The sequence below is a fragment of the Rhipicephalus sanguineus genome, chromosome 8 (genome assembly GCF_013339695.2).
Source record: "Rhipicephalus sanguineus isolate Rsan-2018 chromosome 8, BIME_Rsan_1.4, whole genome shotgun sequence".
Classification (NCBI taxonomy): Eukaryota; Metazoa; Arthropoda; class Arachnida; order Ixodida; family Ixodidae; genus Rhipicephalus; species Rhipicephalus sanguineus.
In genome coordinates, this window is record NC_051183.1 from 145356974 (window position 1) to 145375361 (window position 18388).

Genomic DNA, 18388 nt, shown 5'->3' on the forward strand with positions numbered 1-18388 from the left:
TCTATTTTTTAGCACAATGTAACACGTTTAAAATTGCAATCCCAACTTGCATCTTTAACGTAGGTAAAATCCATTCATTTTTTCACTCAATTTTTATTTCGTAGTTTCCTTCTGTACAAGAAAATGACCCAGCAAACTTAAAAGAAAGATACTTTATTTTCAGTGCGCGAATAACTGTGGATCAAGAAAATTGCTGTGAGAAATACTGCTGACACTCCGATAGCTGAGGTATTTCCTGAGAGAGAGAGAGAGAAATGCAATGCGGAAAGGCAGGGAGGTTAACCAGAAAATGTTAGAGTAAGCGAACGCTGCTTTTAAATGTCAAATAAATTCACATTCAAAAATGGTCGAGTTCCTTGGCCTGCGTCGCTGTTAAATGCTTTCGTTCATGCACTATCAAAAGAAGGGTGAACTTTGCGTGTGACCCCAAGAAACTTCGTACGACTTTTCCCAATACACACCTTTCAGTAAGATATGCAGTGTCAAACATGTTGCTTCATTTTCTGCCTAAAGACACTCATCGAAAAAAGGCTTTGACTGATACAAACACTATTGACGTAAAAAATGGTGTGATGTCTCCGTGCATACATTTGACGCCTATATAAATGACGGAAAAAATAGCATCGCACATTGTATTACTAGAGCCCCCAGTAAATTCCTACCAATATATGAACACTAAGCAAAGCAACAACAGTCTCTCTTCTTTTGCCATGAAGCTTCTTCATACTCCATCGGTATACCATGCTTGCTTCACGTTGCTCTGTATTTCTTGTATTTACGGCTGCATCGAATGCACAACCACGTTCAAACCTGGAACGGGAGCACTGGCAAGAGGCCGTGCCGAGTTGAATCTCACAGCGGTAAGTGTTTCGCATTTGAGACCGCCAGAGTCTTGCTCAGATTACTGACTCTAAGTGACCTAAATATGAGCCAACATACATTGCATTAATCCTTTGCTCTCTTTGTGCAATGCGGCAGGCTTTGTGAAGCTAATTCCTAAATGCTTCAGTGAAAGATCTCATAAGACATTGCGACAAATAATGTTTGCTTTAATCACGTAAGTTGAAACGGCATGGCGCCGCTAACAAATACGTGGGCAACGGCGACGGAGGTGCTGCTGGCAGCCCAATATATTTAATGAAGCTTTCCTTCCCTATTTAGCGCCAGCGTTTTCTAAGTATAAAGGTGCATGGAGGAGGATACTTAGCAGGAAACGAAGGAGCTCTAGCAATGTTCAATCTAGACGCTCAAATATGGAATATGTAGCATTGTTCGAGAGATAAGTGTCTGCACTAGGCAACTTATTTTACGTGAGCATGTTAGAGCAGCTGAATACTCAATGATTGTCACTGAAATGTATTTTTCGGAGAATAAAGAAAGAGAAAGAGAAATCTGTGAGTGTTGGCCGGTTTGCTTTTGTGAAGTTTTAGCATTTCACAAAACCACTATAAAAGAATTAGCGCAGCTTGCGCTAAGTTGCGCAAGGCTGGTTCACAGCAGAGCTGCTAGGCACGTTCCAGCTTGCTAACCATTTGTATAGAATGCTTGGGCGGTCATTGAGCGCTTGCGGATTGATGATTTTGATAATTTTCTATCTACGACACTGGGCAAACCTCTACCATAACAGCTTTGCTATGAAACTGCTATAGCGCGTATGTGCCACAGAAATCGAGCAAATCCCGCTACACACCACACTGGTCCACTACACTGGCACACCGGAATTGATGGGATTGCTAAGGTGCTAAACGTAGCATCTCTCGCCCGTCGTTGTTATACTGCATCCTACGGTGTAGGAATCGGCACACGTGCTCTGGGAGCGAAGCAGAAGATGGAACAAGACGACGAAGTTGAAGAAGTTAACGAAGAGAGCACGTGCCGATTCATGAAGATCGTAGGTTTCCTACGCCACATGGCAAATTATACTTCTTACTCTTTTAGGGGCGAAGCTCCTAAAGCCGTGGGTTTGTCCCTCCTAGCTCGTACGTGACCGCCTATGCCGCGCGTATGTGCCAGTGGTGATGGCAACGAAGCAGCGCGAGTGTTCTTGGCCCAGCGCAGGGACGAAGAAGACGTTGCAGTTCTTTCTCTGATCGATAAAGCGTGTTTGTTTGTCGTGCTCCGTGTCCTCGTCGATCCCACGTCGTTACACTGGTGGAGGTGCGGGTTAAGCTTCATGCTTGGCACTCTGTCGCGGAGCCGACAATCGAGCTCGGAAGCGCCACCACGCGTCAAAACACCGGTCCACCGATTCAGTCGCCGTCTGCTAGTCGCCGTCATGACCGTGTACCTCGGACCCAACCTGTCTATCGGGGACGTCAAGTCGTTTATAGACGCTGCGTTACGTGACTACGACAACAAGTACAAGAACCGTCTGTTTGTGCTTGTTGGGGACTTCAACGTGGACCTCATTGCCAATGACTGGATCGTGCAGCACATGCTTTCCAAATACGCACTCAGATGTATCCATATGCAACCTACCACGATCCGAGGGACGTGCATAGACTTAGTGTTTGCAAACTTCCCACTGCAGCCAGTACAAGAACCTCTCTCGCTTCATTTCGCGGACCATAAAGCCGTCATAATGAAGGGACCTCGCAATCCAGCCGCCATGACAACGACGACATGAAAAGAACGAAGAAACGAAACAACAAATGAACAAGAACAAAATAAAAGTTGATTTTGTATAATATACGCTCATTCTTACGTCTTTCTAATGATGTAATGGGCTAACTTTCACGGGAGAGTTACGGTTTACCGATGATCTCCCCCTCTCGAGCTTCGCCCACTTGTCATCATTCATTCCGTGGATATGGCGTGATTTTTTTATTTGTATCTTCTTTTTTGTGTCCTTGGCTTTCTATTTCTTTCTCTATCTTTGCCTCTTTTATTTATCCCCAGAAGAAACACAAGCCACCTTCTTGTGTTTCTTCTCACTCGATTGCATTCACGCCCCCCCCCCCCCCCTTTCCGACCCCACGCAAAGCATTCTGCACCCAACGTAGGTTGGCACCGCCTCCGGCATCAGAGGCACTGGAAGATTTCTGCACATCACGTCGCTTTGCATGGCCTCATCGGTGCTCCGTTGGCCAAGGGACGATGTGATGACGTCGTCATGACGTCATAGCGTAACCTCATCATCTTATGATTTTTTGTGCAGTTCATGTTGAAGCCGATGGTCACTTTCTGCGTTTTATAAAGCATCGATGGCATTCGCTATAATAAAAAAAAACTAACTATTACATATTCATCAATTATAACAAAATATGTTAAAGTTGGAGGATTAAGAATAAATTGTAGAGGTTATGTACCACGCAGCTGGTGTTGAACGGGAAATTATAGGTGTAACTTTAACTGGTGGGAAGACAGCAGAGGGCATCAAATAACTAGGAGCAATAACCGATATTCTAGTGGGCACTAACACAAAGAAACCTATCTGGACAGGCTCAGAAATGCGTACAAACCACAGAAAATGCGGACACATCACAGGTCGTCGTTAAGGTCAACGGTGTGGAAACTAAGGTATGAAAAACGCAGCCGAGGGCCGCCGGGTGTCAGGGTCAGTGAATAAATTAAGAAATTTGAAAGCCAAATATGGAACGACGAAGTGAAAGACAGGCCTTATTCGAGAGGACATGGACAAGCTTTCGTCCTGAAGTGGCAAATATAATGATGGGCATCATGATTGTCATGATGACGATAACCGTGTATGGTTAGTTATTCTTGGTTATTGCATGGTCTCTTTTGAAATCGTCTCTAGCCCACGGGTCATTTGGCGCTCGTATCGATGGCTCACCCTTCTGGCCCTGTATGTGTTTCTTTTTACTATGAACGACATACGCCTGATCCAACTTGCAGCCAGCATTAATATATGGTTAGACATAGAGAATTCCGGTGATATCAATATAACAGTTGCAAAAGGTCACGCGCAACTACAACGAATAGTTGGAGGGATTGAATGAAGGGCTTGTTTCTTGCTATACAGAACGAAATTTGGCGTACAGACAAAACAGCCAAGGGAGTCACAGGAGACATTACTTTTTTGCTGCAGTGTATGAATTATGATATAAATGGAAATGAAATAACTTGGACGAAAAACAACTTCCTGATGGTAGGTGTCGAACCTGCAACCTTTGGATAACGCGTCCGATGCTCTACTAATTGGGCTGCAGCGGCGGTCGTTCTCGCTTACACTTTGTTGGGTGTTTCTGTTTCTGTAATCCTGTGAATGTCAGCCAGCGCCACTCGCATGCAGGACGGCTAGATTGGAATACTCTTTTTGGCATCTGGCGCCACATAGCAGATAATATTTTCACGAAATTGCAACTGGCCAAAAAACTTGCCGCGTCTTTTACGTGGTCGCCTAAGACGACTCCAAGGGAAAGCCATCTTCTTCTGCTTTGCCTTCTCAGTCGACGTTTCATGAGCCGCATTTGATGATCAGTCGACGTTTGATGAGGCATCTAAGGTTTTCGGGTTAATAAAACTTCGCTTGCTACATCAAGGCATGAAGACTGCCGTGACGAAATCCTCACTGTGGAAAAGCGAAAGGGATTGGATCAAGAGCTCGCTTCTTCGTTAGATACAACCTAATTAAACCAACATAAGATGAAGCCAAGGAACGTGCAGGGGATATTTTTGTAGTTTTTAGCTGCAGTGTAAAGGGCAAGTTGTTTTTCCACCCTCTTTTCCTCCTTTCCATTTATGTCATAATTACTGCAGTAGAGATAAAAACTACAAATGATGACCCTTTCGCTTTGATGGAACACAGCGGGCGGCTTTCCTGCGCTGCCTGTGTGCCCTTTGCCTTGACATTCGGAAATGAAATTCGCGAACTACGTGTCCTTTGTTTTCAATTTCTATAAAGTGGGTATGATATATATATATATATATATATATATATATATATATATATATATATATAAACAACTGCGCTCGAAATAATAATAAAAATGCCATTAAAAATTCCAATGATTTGTTTTACTGTAGTGAAGAGAGGGATAGGTTGAACAAACAGGAGAAAGTGCCTCAGACAGGCTGGCCGGCGTTCCGATAGGGGCCCCTATCTTTGTCGAAGGCGCCTTGTCATCCTTGGCGTTTAAGCTTTAAGGGGGTTAGTGTTGACGTCAGCTCCAGCGGGGGCGCGTGTTGCTGTTCGTAATTGCTGTCTGGAAAGGAAAAAAAACTATAAAGGAGAAGAGTGTAACCCTTGCCCCGTTTCAAGCAAAATTGCAACGGCCCTCAGGAATCTCATCTCGGAGATAAGGGGAGCAGAAAAAGGGGGAAGAAGAAAGAACGAGAAGAAGAAAAGATTGCAGGGAGGAGCGGTGCAACAAAGAGAGAGCCGCCCAACGCACGGCGAAGAAAATAGCGGAGCATGGAAGAAACTTGTAAGACCGGCAAAGGGTCGTCGAGTCCAGCTACCGCAAAGGCTGCAGAAGATGGTGGCGTCTCTCTAATTCCAGAAAACCACCTCTGAGTGGGAAGCGCCAGAAGAAGGCAATTACAAAAGGGGAGAAACGGGCGGCGTTCTTTTAAAAGTCCAGATGTCGACTGTAAGTGATGCTGAGAGGGGTGTCTGAAAAACAAGCGTTTAATGGGTAACGTCTTTGGCAGACATATGCATCGAGTGTCACCGTAGGTTTCCCTCCCAGGGGAATGGCCTCAAAAGTTGGGAGGCATACCAACTAAGGAAATGGAAAATTGAAAAAGAAGGAACGGGGAAGGAAGGGGAAACAAGCGGAATAAGACGCGGAGAGCTTCCTGGGGAGGCGACGACTTTGGCAATGCGGGGGCAGAAGTGGCAGAAGCGACGCCCTCGTCTTCCTTTTTACCGCCGCCAAGACGTGTGACGAACACCGGGCAACAGGCTCATCTGCTTCGCGTTAGTTGTCGCTGGACACGTCGCTGGCCACTGCCGCCGATGCCCACATCTTTCTTCAATACCATGGCCCCGCCTGATCCCGCGTCGTCACGTACACCACCCAAGCACCCCGCTTAAAATCGACCATGCTTCTCCAATCACCGGTCACCATCTCCTCGACGACGCTCTCTCGCCCATGCGTCGCCGCTCAGCTACAGATGAGGGAAACTGATTGCTGCAGTTCCGGAGGCAAGAGCTGCATGCAAGTCGAACTGCCCAAGGCCCCCATGTGTTTCGCCGCAAAATGTCATTGACGTCGATGTTAAAGGAACCGCCGCCGTAGCGCTTATTGCCAGAGGGGCCGCCGTTTCCGTCATCTCTGAGACACTGCGTCGCAAGATAAAGAAGTAGACGACGTCGCTATCAGGAATAATGATCCGTACTGACAGCTCACAGTGCATGGCGCCGTCAGCTGTCTGCACTGTGCCAGTCATCATACTAGGTGCAATTTACGTGATCGAATTTTTCGTGCTACCGTCCTGCTCCCACGACATTATTCTCTGGTGGGACTTCCTATCGAGTCAGAGCGCCATGATAGACTGTTCTCTGCAGAAGCAGCCCTTAAGCCTCTGCAGACCTCTCTTTCGACGGACCCTCCTCACAGACTTGTCGTCGCTAAGGCCACAGATATCACCCTACAAACGTGGACCCTTGTCGCAATGACCTGTACGACTGCACCAGACTGAGCAACACTCTTTGCCCCGTCGGAAGTATGTCTCCGTCGTCGCGGCTTACGAAGGCCCTTTGCAGTACTATCGGTTAAATCTGGCGCTACGATAACGCTCGTTGCCAACTCGCTGACGTCCGCCGTTACCTTTCTTCGAGGGAAATGTTTGGGGCACGTACAAGACGTCGACCTCTTGCGATCCCTGGACTTCTCTGAGGACCAACACAACCTTCAACTGAAGGCCATTACATCACCTGTTGCCAGCTCTTCAGCCCCAGATAATTTCCGCCCTTCTACTGCCGACGATCTACCGCCATCGAATCGCAGCGAACTTCCCGCTCTTCTGCAAGACTTCCGCTCGTCCTTCAATTGCGCACAGCCAACCTTGAGCCGCACAACGAGCGTCACACACCACATCGACACCGGTTCACATACTCCCTCACGCCAACGATCCTATCGAGTTTCCGCGGCAGAAGGGCAAATTTTCAACGAACAAGTCGACGACATGCTTAAACGCGCAGTCATTCAGCCGTCCCAGAGCCCCTCCCCTGGCGCGAGAAGGACGGATCAATAAGGTTCTGTATTGACTGTCGCCGCTTCAATGAGATTACTCGAAAAAATGTGTACCCGTTGCCGCACATCGAAGATGCTCTCGATTGCTTACAAGGAGCACAATATTTCTCGTCTTTAGATTTATGCTTGGGGTACTGGCGAGTACCGATGACCGTCACCGATCGCGCGAAGACTGCTTTCGTCACTCTGATGGACTCTATGAGTTTAACCTCATGCCGTTTGGATTGTGCAACGCCCCAGCTACTTTGGAAAGGATGATGGACAACATCATTCACGGCTACTAGTGGAAAACGTGCCTTTGCTACCTTGATGACATCGCAGTCTTTTCTGGGAATTTTCCTACTCACCTTCTTGGCCTTCGTGAGATTTTGACGTGCCACACCTCATTTTGTGTCATTTTGTGGCACGACAGCTGACTATACTGGGTCACGTCGTCTGCAAGGTAGGCGTTCTTCCGAACCGAACGACCCTCCGGGCCGTTGCCGAATGCCCCAAGCCCACTTGCATGAAGGCGCTTCGATGTTTCATTGGGCTTTGTTCATATTTTCGCCGATTTATCTGCCACTTTGCCTCCATCATCGCCCCTCTTACCAAGCAAGACGTTGATTTGGGCGAGTTGGTACAAGCTTAGCTGGCGAAAAACAGCGCAAAAGGACGAGGATGCAGGAACACAGTACAGTGGATGAGCGCTGAACTTACAGCTGACATCTTTATTACACCAATCACTCGTTTTTACAACGCACCTAACCGCGCACACCATTCCAATCCAACTGCCAATAAAAAGCATCAGGTAGGCAAACTACATTGTCAGTGAAAACTATCACATGTACATGAATTACACCGTGCGCACGCATGTTTCACATTTACATAAAATGAACACAAGTGAAAAACCGATAAAGCCAGCCCCTAACAAGGATGAACGAATTGAATCGTCTTGATATGGCAATGCACATGCACATATAAACAAAGTAGGCGTAAACCTTTATTTGGCTAATTGCAGTCCACTACAGCTAATATGGTAACACATTTGCTAGCGCGATTACAAACAACTTAGTAATAAACTAACCATTCGAGTCAGCACTATTCACTTACTAACTAGGTAGCTAATTTCACTAACCTGCACATTACTACCTTCACTTACTAACTAACGCCCCGCCACGGTGGTCTGCTGGTTATGGCGCTCGACGGCTGACCCGAAGGTCGCGGATTGAATCCCGGCCACGGCGGCTGCATTTTTGATAAAGGCGAAAATGTTTGAGGCCCGTGTACTTAGATTTAGGTGCACGTTAAATAACCCCAGGTGGTCGAAATTTCCGCAGCCCTCCACTACGGCGTCCCTCATAATCATATCGTGGTGTTGGGATGTTAAACCCCAGATATTATTATTCACTTACTATGAGGCTAGTGTTTTTTGTAATTTTTAGTTAGAGAATATGCCAACCGTTTTCTTTTTCTAAGAGCGTACGGCCCGCTTCCCTCGACGACTTCTGGGAATAGATGGCTCATCGCCGGCGTAGACCACCTCTCGCATTATGCAGAGACTGCAGCTTTGGCCACAGCAACAGCCAGAAAAGTTGCGTTTTATTGCGATAGTAATTATGCGGACAATCTAGGCGATTTTTTACCGTCGCCGTCATGTCCCGAATATGTATATGCATGTATATGTAAATAAAAGCAACAAATAAAAACAATTTAGAAGACAAAAATACCGACGCGCTCGCTCCGCAGCTCGCTGCCTTAGACAACTAGGCCATGCCTCATTTGTTCTCCAGGATACTAACGGCAGATTACAAACACACGTGGCGTTGGGTGAAACGCACGGGACGCAACATGTGGCGAAATTAAAATTATGTGAGACGCGGGCATGCTTCACGGTTGGCCGCACTGTGTTTGCGTCGTATCACTGGCGGCCCATGATAGTTTTCCATTTTGGGGTTTTAGCGCCACGCCACTCGTGGCCCGTCAGCCAGGGAAAAAGAAGAGCGTCCCGTGGCTCATGGTGGCGCGAGCTAGTGGGAAAGCTTTGGCTCTTGTAGGCTTATGCAACAGGAGGGAAGAAAGGAGATGGCTGAACCAGAACCACAGTATATATGTTACAGCGCGACCAGAATCCTGAGGCTAAAATTACAGCTCAAACGCACAAGACACCCACGAAGAAAAGAAACGTATGACACAAGCGCTGACTAACTGCTTTATTCTTGCGTACGCCCATGCATATGTAAGCCCAATGCAAACTTACCGCATATGCGCACAGAACAATAGCTATAAACCAAAACATGTAAGAAGGATGATAGTGTATTAGATACGTGAAGACATGAGATCATATTAAGATGGGTGCAAGGACAAAGAAGTAAAGAAGAAGTAAGAAGGACGAAGAAGATCGTTTGCGCTGTAATTTTAGCCACAGGAATATGTATGAACTAGAGTCAAAGGAAGTTTTATCTTAGTCACCAGAATCGACGCCCGAAGGAAATGCGAGCCTTGGCTTCACGTGCCACTGCCAAGTGCCGTCTTTATTTTCTTTTCTTGAGGTCGTGCGCTCTGTGCTTTTGTTTGCCGCCCAAAGGAAGGCGCTGCAGGGTTTTGGGACAACGCCAGCGCAAGAGTCTGAGAGTGGCTTGCGTTCTGCACATGCGTCCTGGCGGCTCGCACATTTCTTCGGTCCCCAACTCTAAAACTGTCTAGTGTTTCGCCGAAGTTGGGATGTGCACCTTCAACTTGTACTTTGACATACAGGGCGTGGTCGACCGTGCTCGCGTGATTATCTCTTGAGGTGGAGTGTTGTACGTCTTGTTTTTACACCGCAAAGTTTGCGTCGAAGCTGTAGACCCTACGAAGATCACTTTGTTCGCTGCAGCGGCCGCGTTTGCGAAAGGAGTGAGCTGCTAGCTAGAAGAGCCAAAGCAGGGGCTAGTTGAAGTAACAACTGTGAGACTTCGCACTCGTATTTTGTATACCTGTGCGTTTTTTTCGTGCGTCCTTTTTTGTGTTTGAGCAGCGCGCTGCAAGTGTTGATTTGTGACAGCTGTTAGTTCGCACTCACCCTGTGTGTGTTCTATCCCGCGTCCTTTGTGCTTGAGCAACACGTAGCAAGTTTCTAGCTGCTTGCCGTTCGGCCTGTGACATTCCATTTTCTTGCTATCGCATTGATTGCTTCGCCCTTGCGGCCACACTGTCACTTTTTTTACGTACGCAACCTTGTCCTGCGAACTTTTGAGCGACAGAGGACATGTTTTCCTGTCCGAAGCTATTGAAGCATTGCTCGTTCAGTGCAACATCGTTCACCACATGACGACCGCATATCATCCGCACACCAATGGCCTAACCGAAAGATTTAATTGCACTCTCGGTGATATGCTGACGGTGCACACCGCATCAGACCAGACCAACTGGGGCACCGTCCTTCCTTTCGTGACATATACGTACGACAGTGCTACGCCAGCGACCACAGGATTCTCACCATTCTTTCTTTTATACGGTCGCGAGCCACCATGCATGCTGGACACCATGCTTCTTTACACACCTGACGTATGTGAGTACAGTCCAATTTCCGACGTTACCAGGTACGCAGAAAATTGTCGACAGTCGACCGTTCATTTACGATTTACGACAGAAGACAAAGGTCGCGAGAAGCTTAGGCGCGACGGCGACCGACCTCTTGCTGCTTTCAAGACAGGTGCCTCGTCTAGCTTGGGGTCCGACCGAACACTCCTGGACTTCCCTCCAAGTTACTGGCCCGATACCACGGCCCCTACCGCATTCTTGCTCGGACTTCTCCCATCAATTAGGGGGTCGAGCCCTTGACAGTATCTGACGACTTGAGCAGTCGCGGCCGGGTAATCGTCCACGTGTCTTCCATCAAGCCATATTATGAGCCTACTATCTTGCCAACGCCTTAAGTCGCCAAGATGGCTCCGGTATTCCCCTGGGGACAATGTAGTGAAGAGAGGACGACGACGAAGCACACGAGCAAGCAAGCAAGCAAGCAAGCAAGCAAGCAAGCAAGCCGCGGTGTCAATAATAGCATGGGGCACGAGCTCGGGCTCGCCCGGATTTTGGCTGCTTGACGCCCGCCGCTCTTCGACGCCCTACTCTTGACGTCTCTCGACTTTCGCTGAAGACGCGTCAATAAACCACGTCACATTACCAAGGTACCGTTAGCAGCATCAAGCATTGCAGCCTCCATGTATATATTTAGTCTGAAAAGACGACATTTAACCTTTGTGGCATAGTACTTTTATTTTAAATCTTGCATTTCCCTAACAAACACTCTGTATTTGCTGCTTGAACGAATAAACATTTCCTTATTTCTCGTCGCTGTTGCATGCCCAGTCTAGATACCTGTTTGTCTGCGCTTTTTCTAATAGAGTTCAGCTTTCTGTTATGCGTGTGGTAATTCCGTGTTTTGCTCCTCTTTTTATCAAGCTTATTGTAGAGGCTGGCACAATTCGCGAGCAATAATTTTCATTTATTCATGAGCACCCAGAACACGCTTCTGCGTGGCAAGAAACGAATGAACAAGCATGCACTTTATGCCCTGCAGAAAAATACAACAGGTGCCATACCTACCAAAACAAGACTACCAGGGGACTCGAAAGACATAATTCTAGAATACTTTACTGCCTTTGCTGACACGTCGCTAGCACTTGTAACTAATTTAACCTATAAATGATAGAAATATTGCACACGTACTCATAATATCGCTTCCATACTTTTTCCGCAGGTACTGAACACAACTGATCCACTGTATTTGTATTACTGGAGTGTAAATGTCTCTGCGAACTGTAGTGGTTTCGAGTGCATAAATGAAACAGGAACCTGTGATCATTTAAGGAAAAATAATCTCACAAGTGATCAGTACAATTTCACACGGTCCTTCCTCACTGCAAATAAGCAATGGTAAAAAAAGCTTCCAACGTATAATAAGGGATTTGTGCATAATACCATGAATTTACGGTTTGAAACGGCACTGCAAACGGGCTTGAGCCTCTTAGGGAGTTTCGGGCTCGATGCATAACGTGCATCAAAAAGGTACTACGCAAAACCCCCTTCAAAAGGAGGTTCAAAAGGAGGATTTATTTACATCCTTTAAGGGAGTGATTGGACGGAACTAAGGAGGTAAATTTGTGTTTTTATTGAACTCATTTTGAGGGCTTGAACGGAGCGCATTGGAAGTTTTTCTGGTTCTTTTGAGAGCTTTTAAAGCCTCCTTTTGGAGGTAAAGTTGGTGTTTTTATGTAACCCATTTTGGGGGCTTGAACAGAGCGCATTGAGAGTTTTTCTGCTTCTTTTGAGAGCTGTCAAAGCCTCCTTTTATACGAGGCCCTAGAGCGGTCGCGAAATGAAAAAAAAGCTTAGGCATTATATTACGTTTCACGGCCAATTTCCGCTACTATTCATCACTAGGACATAATAGAAAATGGACATCAAAGTATTTATGCACAACCACGACATTTGCATACAAGTACCCACGACACAGGAATCAAACTCGCGACCACACGCACTTAAAGCAAGCACTATAAGCATTACACCACAGCGCCACCACTTGCAAACTTGCTTTTCTCTTGGGCTTATATATGTACCAATGTATGTACAAAGCGGCTGGTAACCCTTAGGCACAACTTCGAACTTCTGTTCTTGTACCATCGCCGAGTGTTTGCTCTTGCGGAAGGTCAATACATAATTTGTGGGGCGTCATGCAGGCCGAGCCGATCGACGTAAACACCCTCGGCTCCGAATTCTCCGGTTCCCCGTGTCGTGCCGCTAGAAAAATTATAAATGTGTGCCCCCTTCGCTCGCGCTAAATTCGTGAATACCATCGTGACAAAGGTATCTTCGGATGACCGAACGTATGTGCGTTCCAAGAGCGTATGCTGTGGAGCAATTTTCGTTATTTCAGCAGTCGCGAACTGCGCGCGTCCAGATGCGGCCGCGTGTTCTGAGCGGTTCGAAGACCACCTGCGTTCTCATATGAAAGTTACACACGCAGATGCCCGACTTACAAGAACATTGTAACGCGCCTACATTAGGTGCATTTAAATGTTAGTAAAACGAAATACATTGTGTTTGCTCCACCTAATAAGCCGCGTAACTATAGTTCGACTGTTTTATTTGAGGGAAAAGAGATAGAGCGAGTCACCAGCCAGAAGTTTCTAGGTGTATGGTTTTCCGAAGGCTTGACATGGAACACACATATAGAAAAACTAACAGTAGAACTCAGTAAAACCGTTGGATGTTTATATAAGCTCAGCCCAGTCTTACCAAAGTGGTTACAACTAGAATTATATTATGCTCTTTTCTACTCTAAAATGACATACGGTATCTTGGTATGGGGTACTACTACACAAAAAAAACTATCAAAAATTACTAGTTCTTCAAAAAAGAGTTTTGCGAGCATTCGAGCAGTACCATGGTATTATCAAGGACTTGAAAACTAAGCCACTCTTTAAAAAATACGTAATACTAACGGTAACAAAACTGTATCACTTCAAACTTCTGCAATGGGTGAAACAAAACAAGCCACAGTTTCTTCAGAACCCGCCTGACAATACGCATTATACTATGCGTCAGCAACGCCGGAAAATCCCAGCATTAAGGACAAATTATGGCAAGCAACACGTTCAGTATCAAATACCCACAATGTTAAATCGTTTACACGGTCTCATAGATGTCAATTCTATACCTTCGAACACCATTATCAAGTCCATTCTAATGAACCATGATATTGAGTATGCTTATTAAAGTTCCTATGCTTGATTTGTTACATCCTATCTATCAATTTGAGTTATGTGTTCTAGTTTCTTTTCTTATGCTTTATTTAACATTGTGTATTGATGAAGTTTCTTTTGAGATGTAGCTTTTGTGATGAAGTTCTTTTGTTATGTTTACTCTGAAATTGTGTAACAAGAACATGCTAAATATTGTTGTGTTATTGTTTTATTTCTGAAAAAATCTGCCACAGAGTGAGATGTTCAGCGGCCTGCGTGCCAAACTGTATTTAGGAGCAGAGGCCCCATGTCAGGCTATATAGCCTTTAGCCTCTGCTCCCGATCCTGTAAAAATTCAGGACAAATAAACTTCAATTCAATTCAATTAATGCGCGCGTACTGCCGCGAGCTGCACGCAGGGGCAGCAGCGCGCTCTGAGCAGCTGAACGAAAATCAGTTTCCGCAATTAGCGCTTATTCGCAATGCACTCTTTAACGCGGCATACAGTGATTCTCTGTGACTCATATTCAGTATTCAGTTGCTTTCCTACTCGAAGACTACCTAGTATATTACTCATTAATCTTTCTGTTAAGCATCACGCCTCCACGTTAAATTGAATACCCGACACTTGCCCCAAGGTCAAGCACAACCTCCCCAAAATTACCAGTGACAGGTCCCCTGCAAAATGAAAAAGTTAATGTGCTTGCACTTCTCTCTTGGGAACGCCCATGTGTACTTGGCCCTCCGCTAGCACAGATGATGTAGTACGAATTAAGAAATAGGCATTACCGCCTTCCTCAATGAAACAGCGGTTATTCAGAAAATGATGGTTCTTTTGAATTACTAGTGTGGTATTTTCACAGCAGCAGACAGGTTGGCTTGTTCGCAATTATGAAGTTCACATTTATAACACGGAAATATGAGGACTGTAGCAAATATGCAAAAAACCGGAAAAACTCTATCATATGTGTACTTCTTCGACCACCTGTTCATTATGTTAAACTTTATTTATACAACAGGCACTTTCAATTATGCTACTATGAATGAAAGATCACCCAATCTACGTTAGAACACTGATTTCTGCCTAACTTTCCGTTGTCTATCTGTCCTCTAGAATGTGTCGTAATGCGTGCATCATCTGTTCAACTTGTTTGGTAATAAAGCACAAGCAGTTATATTGAGCAGACAGTGTTTCAGCAAATTGTTTTGCATACACAAGTTCATTTCTTTCATTTCTATGCAGGACAAGTAGTCATACTTCAATTGATACAAGAACCAGTCGTTGCAATATTTTATTGAAATCAAAACAGTAGCAGTCTCATGTCAATGTGAGGATATATATATTTCTGTCGTGGCGCACTCAACCTACTCCCAATACTGAACACGTGGAACAACATATACATAGAACCTGAGCACTATACATAATTCACAGCAGTAAGGCAACACGAAAGTGGGGTGTAAAATCATATCACAATGCACACTGACATGTGCTAGTATGTAAGTACAATCCGAAAAAATGGGATACCCGAGAAACTTGGTGTCAGCCTACACATGAAGGCAACTGAATTAGTACAAAAGGCTAGCATCACTTTGAGAAATATGCAACCGTGAAGACAGGCAGGTTGTACGGTTTTTGTTGCGTTAGTTTGCCATATGGCATCAAAACATGTCACACATGATTGTGCAGTTAGGTTTCCTGCAGAAAAGACCAAAATAGACCTGTGGTGTTGAGTGTAGGTCCACTTACCAAAATACATAAAAACATTCAGCAACGTCCACAAAATGACAAGGTTGTCTTCACATATTGCTGTACATATTTACTCACAGGTATCTGAAAACCATTGTAAATTTCTGGACGTGTGCTTGCGAACTTGTCGGCATAATCACACGACTGCAATATACCACTACTTCAAATATGCATAATTAGTACAGCTATGTTTCAATGTTTTCATGCCAGCCAGTGCCATCTGAAACTGTAAAGTTCTGCATCTTTAATTCCTCAGTTTATGCTTATGCATAATTACCCCATTGAAACTTAATCCAAGTATCATGGCTGCGAAGTGAACTTGGAATTTCGCAATCACATGGAGTGAACAAAATTTTCCTATACATAGTGACTGGTGGCTTTGCACATTAGGACTTGATATGTCATGAGGTTGAATAAAAATTTACCACACATGTATAGAGGCTGTAACACAGCCAGGACTTAAGTTCATAGTTAAACAAAATCTGAAAACAAAACCACAACACATAGAAACGAAGGGGACAGGACGACGCACTTCTAACAACTGAAGTATACCACGTGCTTCGCTTTTTTAACACGAAAGTGTTTTATGCCGGGGTCCACCAAGTACATCCGTCACGGATATGACGTTGATAAAATGGACGCCAACGGGTGAGAAAGAAAAAAAAACAAGAAAGATACCCCGCTGGGAATCGAACCCACGACGTTGCGGCCGCGACGGCAAGCGCCCGACGCCCTACCGAGTAAGCTAACTCGGGAAATGCTAGACACGGCGCGAACGCGCCTTATATCTTTCGAACATTCTCTTTCGCGGCGGGCGGAGCGGGGCGCTGCCGCCGTCTGTGAGGTGTGAAAAGAAGTAATGCTTCACGACTAGCGCTTCCTCCGAGATTGCAAGCGATATCGGAGGTAATGGTTAAAGCGTCTCGATACCAGATAGGTAGACTGGCCGCGCTGGCGTCGCCGAGGCACCCTTGACGCTGTTACGTTCTTTGCCTTTGACTTCGTGTTAGCGTGCGTCGGCTCATCGGAGTAGTGCAGCTTCCACGTGCATCAACGGGATTTCTCCGCGGCCAACTGCTTCACTTGCGAGAGCACCGACTAACAAAACTGCTGCAATATGCGTTGCAGAAAGGACGCGATTTCGACGGGCGATTGTCGTTCCTTGGTGGAGCGAGAGCCGCGCCTGCGAGACAGAGGCCAGCGGGACGCACGCGTTTGCGGCTCAGGCTACGTACCTCTACCTCCCGTGTTGCTGAAGCGCAGTGTGTGTTATGTATGCATGAGCACAGGCGTCGGCTACCCATTAATAGAAAGCGCACACCGTGCCGTTCTCTCCTTAATTGACGACGCTTTGAAGAAGTGCATACCGGGTACCAGTGTTGATTATGAGCTTGTTGATATCATCCTTACGCGGGATTCACGATTCGTTGTGTCCAAATATATGTTCACACCGTCAGCTACCACAACAGTTTAATAATGATCATGGGCGTTAGTCGTCGCGATAGAGACATGCATGAGTGCACGAATAGACATTGTACAAGCTCTCATATATCACTACACAATAAGCACTATACTTCTGTGAAGACACGTTTAACTTTCGTGTTATACCGATTCCTATGACGGAGGGATCAGCCATGTTTTTTTATTCATGTTCCTGCTCTTTCTGTGGATGTGTGATTATTAATTCTTGTAATTTTTTCGTACTGTGTGTTTATATCTTTCTGTGGTTTCGATTAAACTTCAGTTGCTAGTAGCGCGTCGTCCTGTCCCATTCATTTCTGTGTGTTGTGATTTTTTTCGCTCCTTCTTTAACGACACGTATACACCAACTCGCCCAACTGTCCCGTTAGGACTTAAGTGTGCTGAATAGCGCTGGCTCCACTCAGTCTCTTTTTAACGCAATGCGAAATTTGAAAATGCACACGATATCGGAAAGGTTGCACACAGAATTGTGCATAGCACTCAGCCTCAATCCAAGTGTTTGCTCAAATGTAGTAAGATGTACGAGATGTTCCACATAGTGTATAGTAAGGCACCGTAGAGTGTTCTCGCAATTGTGGGCATTGGCACGGTGTTCCAAATGAGGCACTTGCCCCCCCCCCCTAAAGACACACCAGCACTTGGGCTCCCGGAGGCTACACCAGTGCTCTCCCACTTTCCCGGCCGGTATGTTACACCAGCTTGCACCCCCCAAGACAAAATCATGCCGACACTCATGCCCACAATAGACTGTCTTGAGCACAAACAGGTGGGCGAGCAACTATTGCTGCTTTTGCAGAAGTGTATTCCTCAAAATGACACAAAAAAGAAGCCCATAAAGTTTTCTGTATCCATAAAATGATTGTCTTAACCATGAATGTCTTAACCAGACTCGCACTTGACTATACTTATTGCAGACTTTTTGATGAAACACAAAATAAATACAAAATTGAGGTACTGCTAATATTTCCTTGTGAGCTTTTCACTTAGTTTACGCAGGGCGAAAAATACACGCAAGTAAAAAAACACGAAACAACACCAGAAGTGTACTCTTGTCATGTTTACCATCATTCGGGTAGTTTTGATGTAAGTAAATTAATCATTACAAGTGCGCTTTGAAAGGGGTGTGAATGTTGGTTAGGTCTTCTTGATCAACCGCAGCTACTCTGTTTAGGAGTGAAGATTGGGCAAGTTAGTATTGATTCATGGATAAAAAAAACAAAAAAAAGAACAGTGCACTTCTAATGAGTATAAAATAAGGCCTGGACACAAGAGCATCACTTTCACCTTGTCAA

General features: G+C 45.5%; 1 protein-coding gene across 2 annotated transcripts in view; it reads left to right on the forward strand.

Moving 5' to 3' along the window:
• Positions 1–644: 644 nt before the first annotated feature.
• The window catches only part of LOC119402383 (uncharacterized), a 74278-nt gene continuing 56534 nt past the window's right edge, over positions 645–18388 (forward strand). The window contains exons 1-2 of one of the 2 annotated variants that reach the window (XM_037669518.2): positions 645–860; positions 11884–12059. In XM_037669518.2, the coding sequence (XP_037525446.1) occupies positions 669–860; positions 11884–12059 (368 nt within the window). In that variant the 5' untranslated portion in view covers positions 645–668. The remainder of the gene's footprint in view (positions 861–11883; positions 12060–18388) is intronic. The other variant, XM_037669517.2, reaches the window with a different exon arrangement.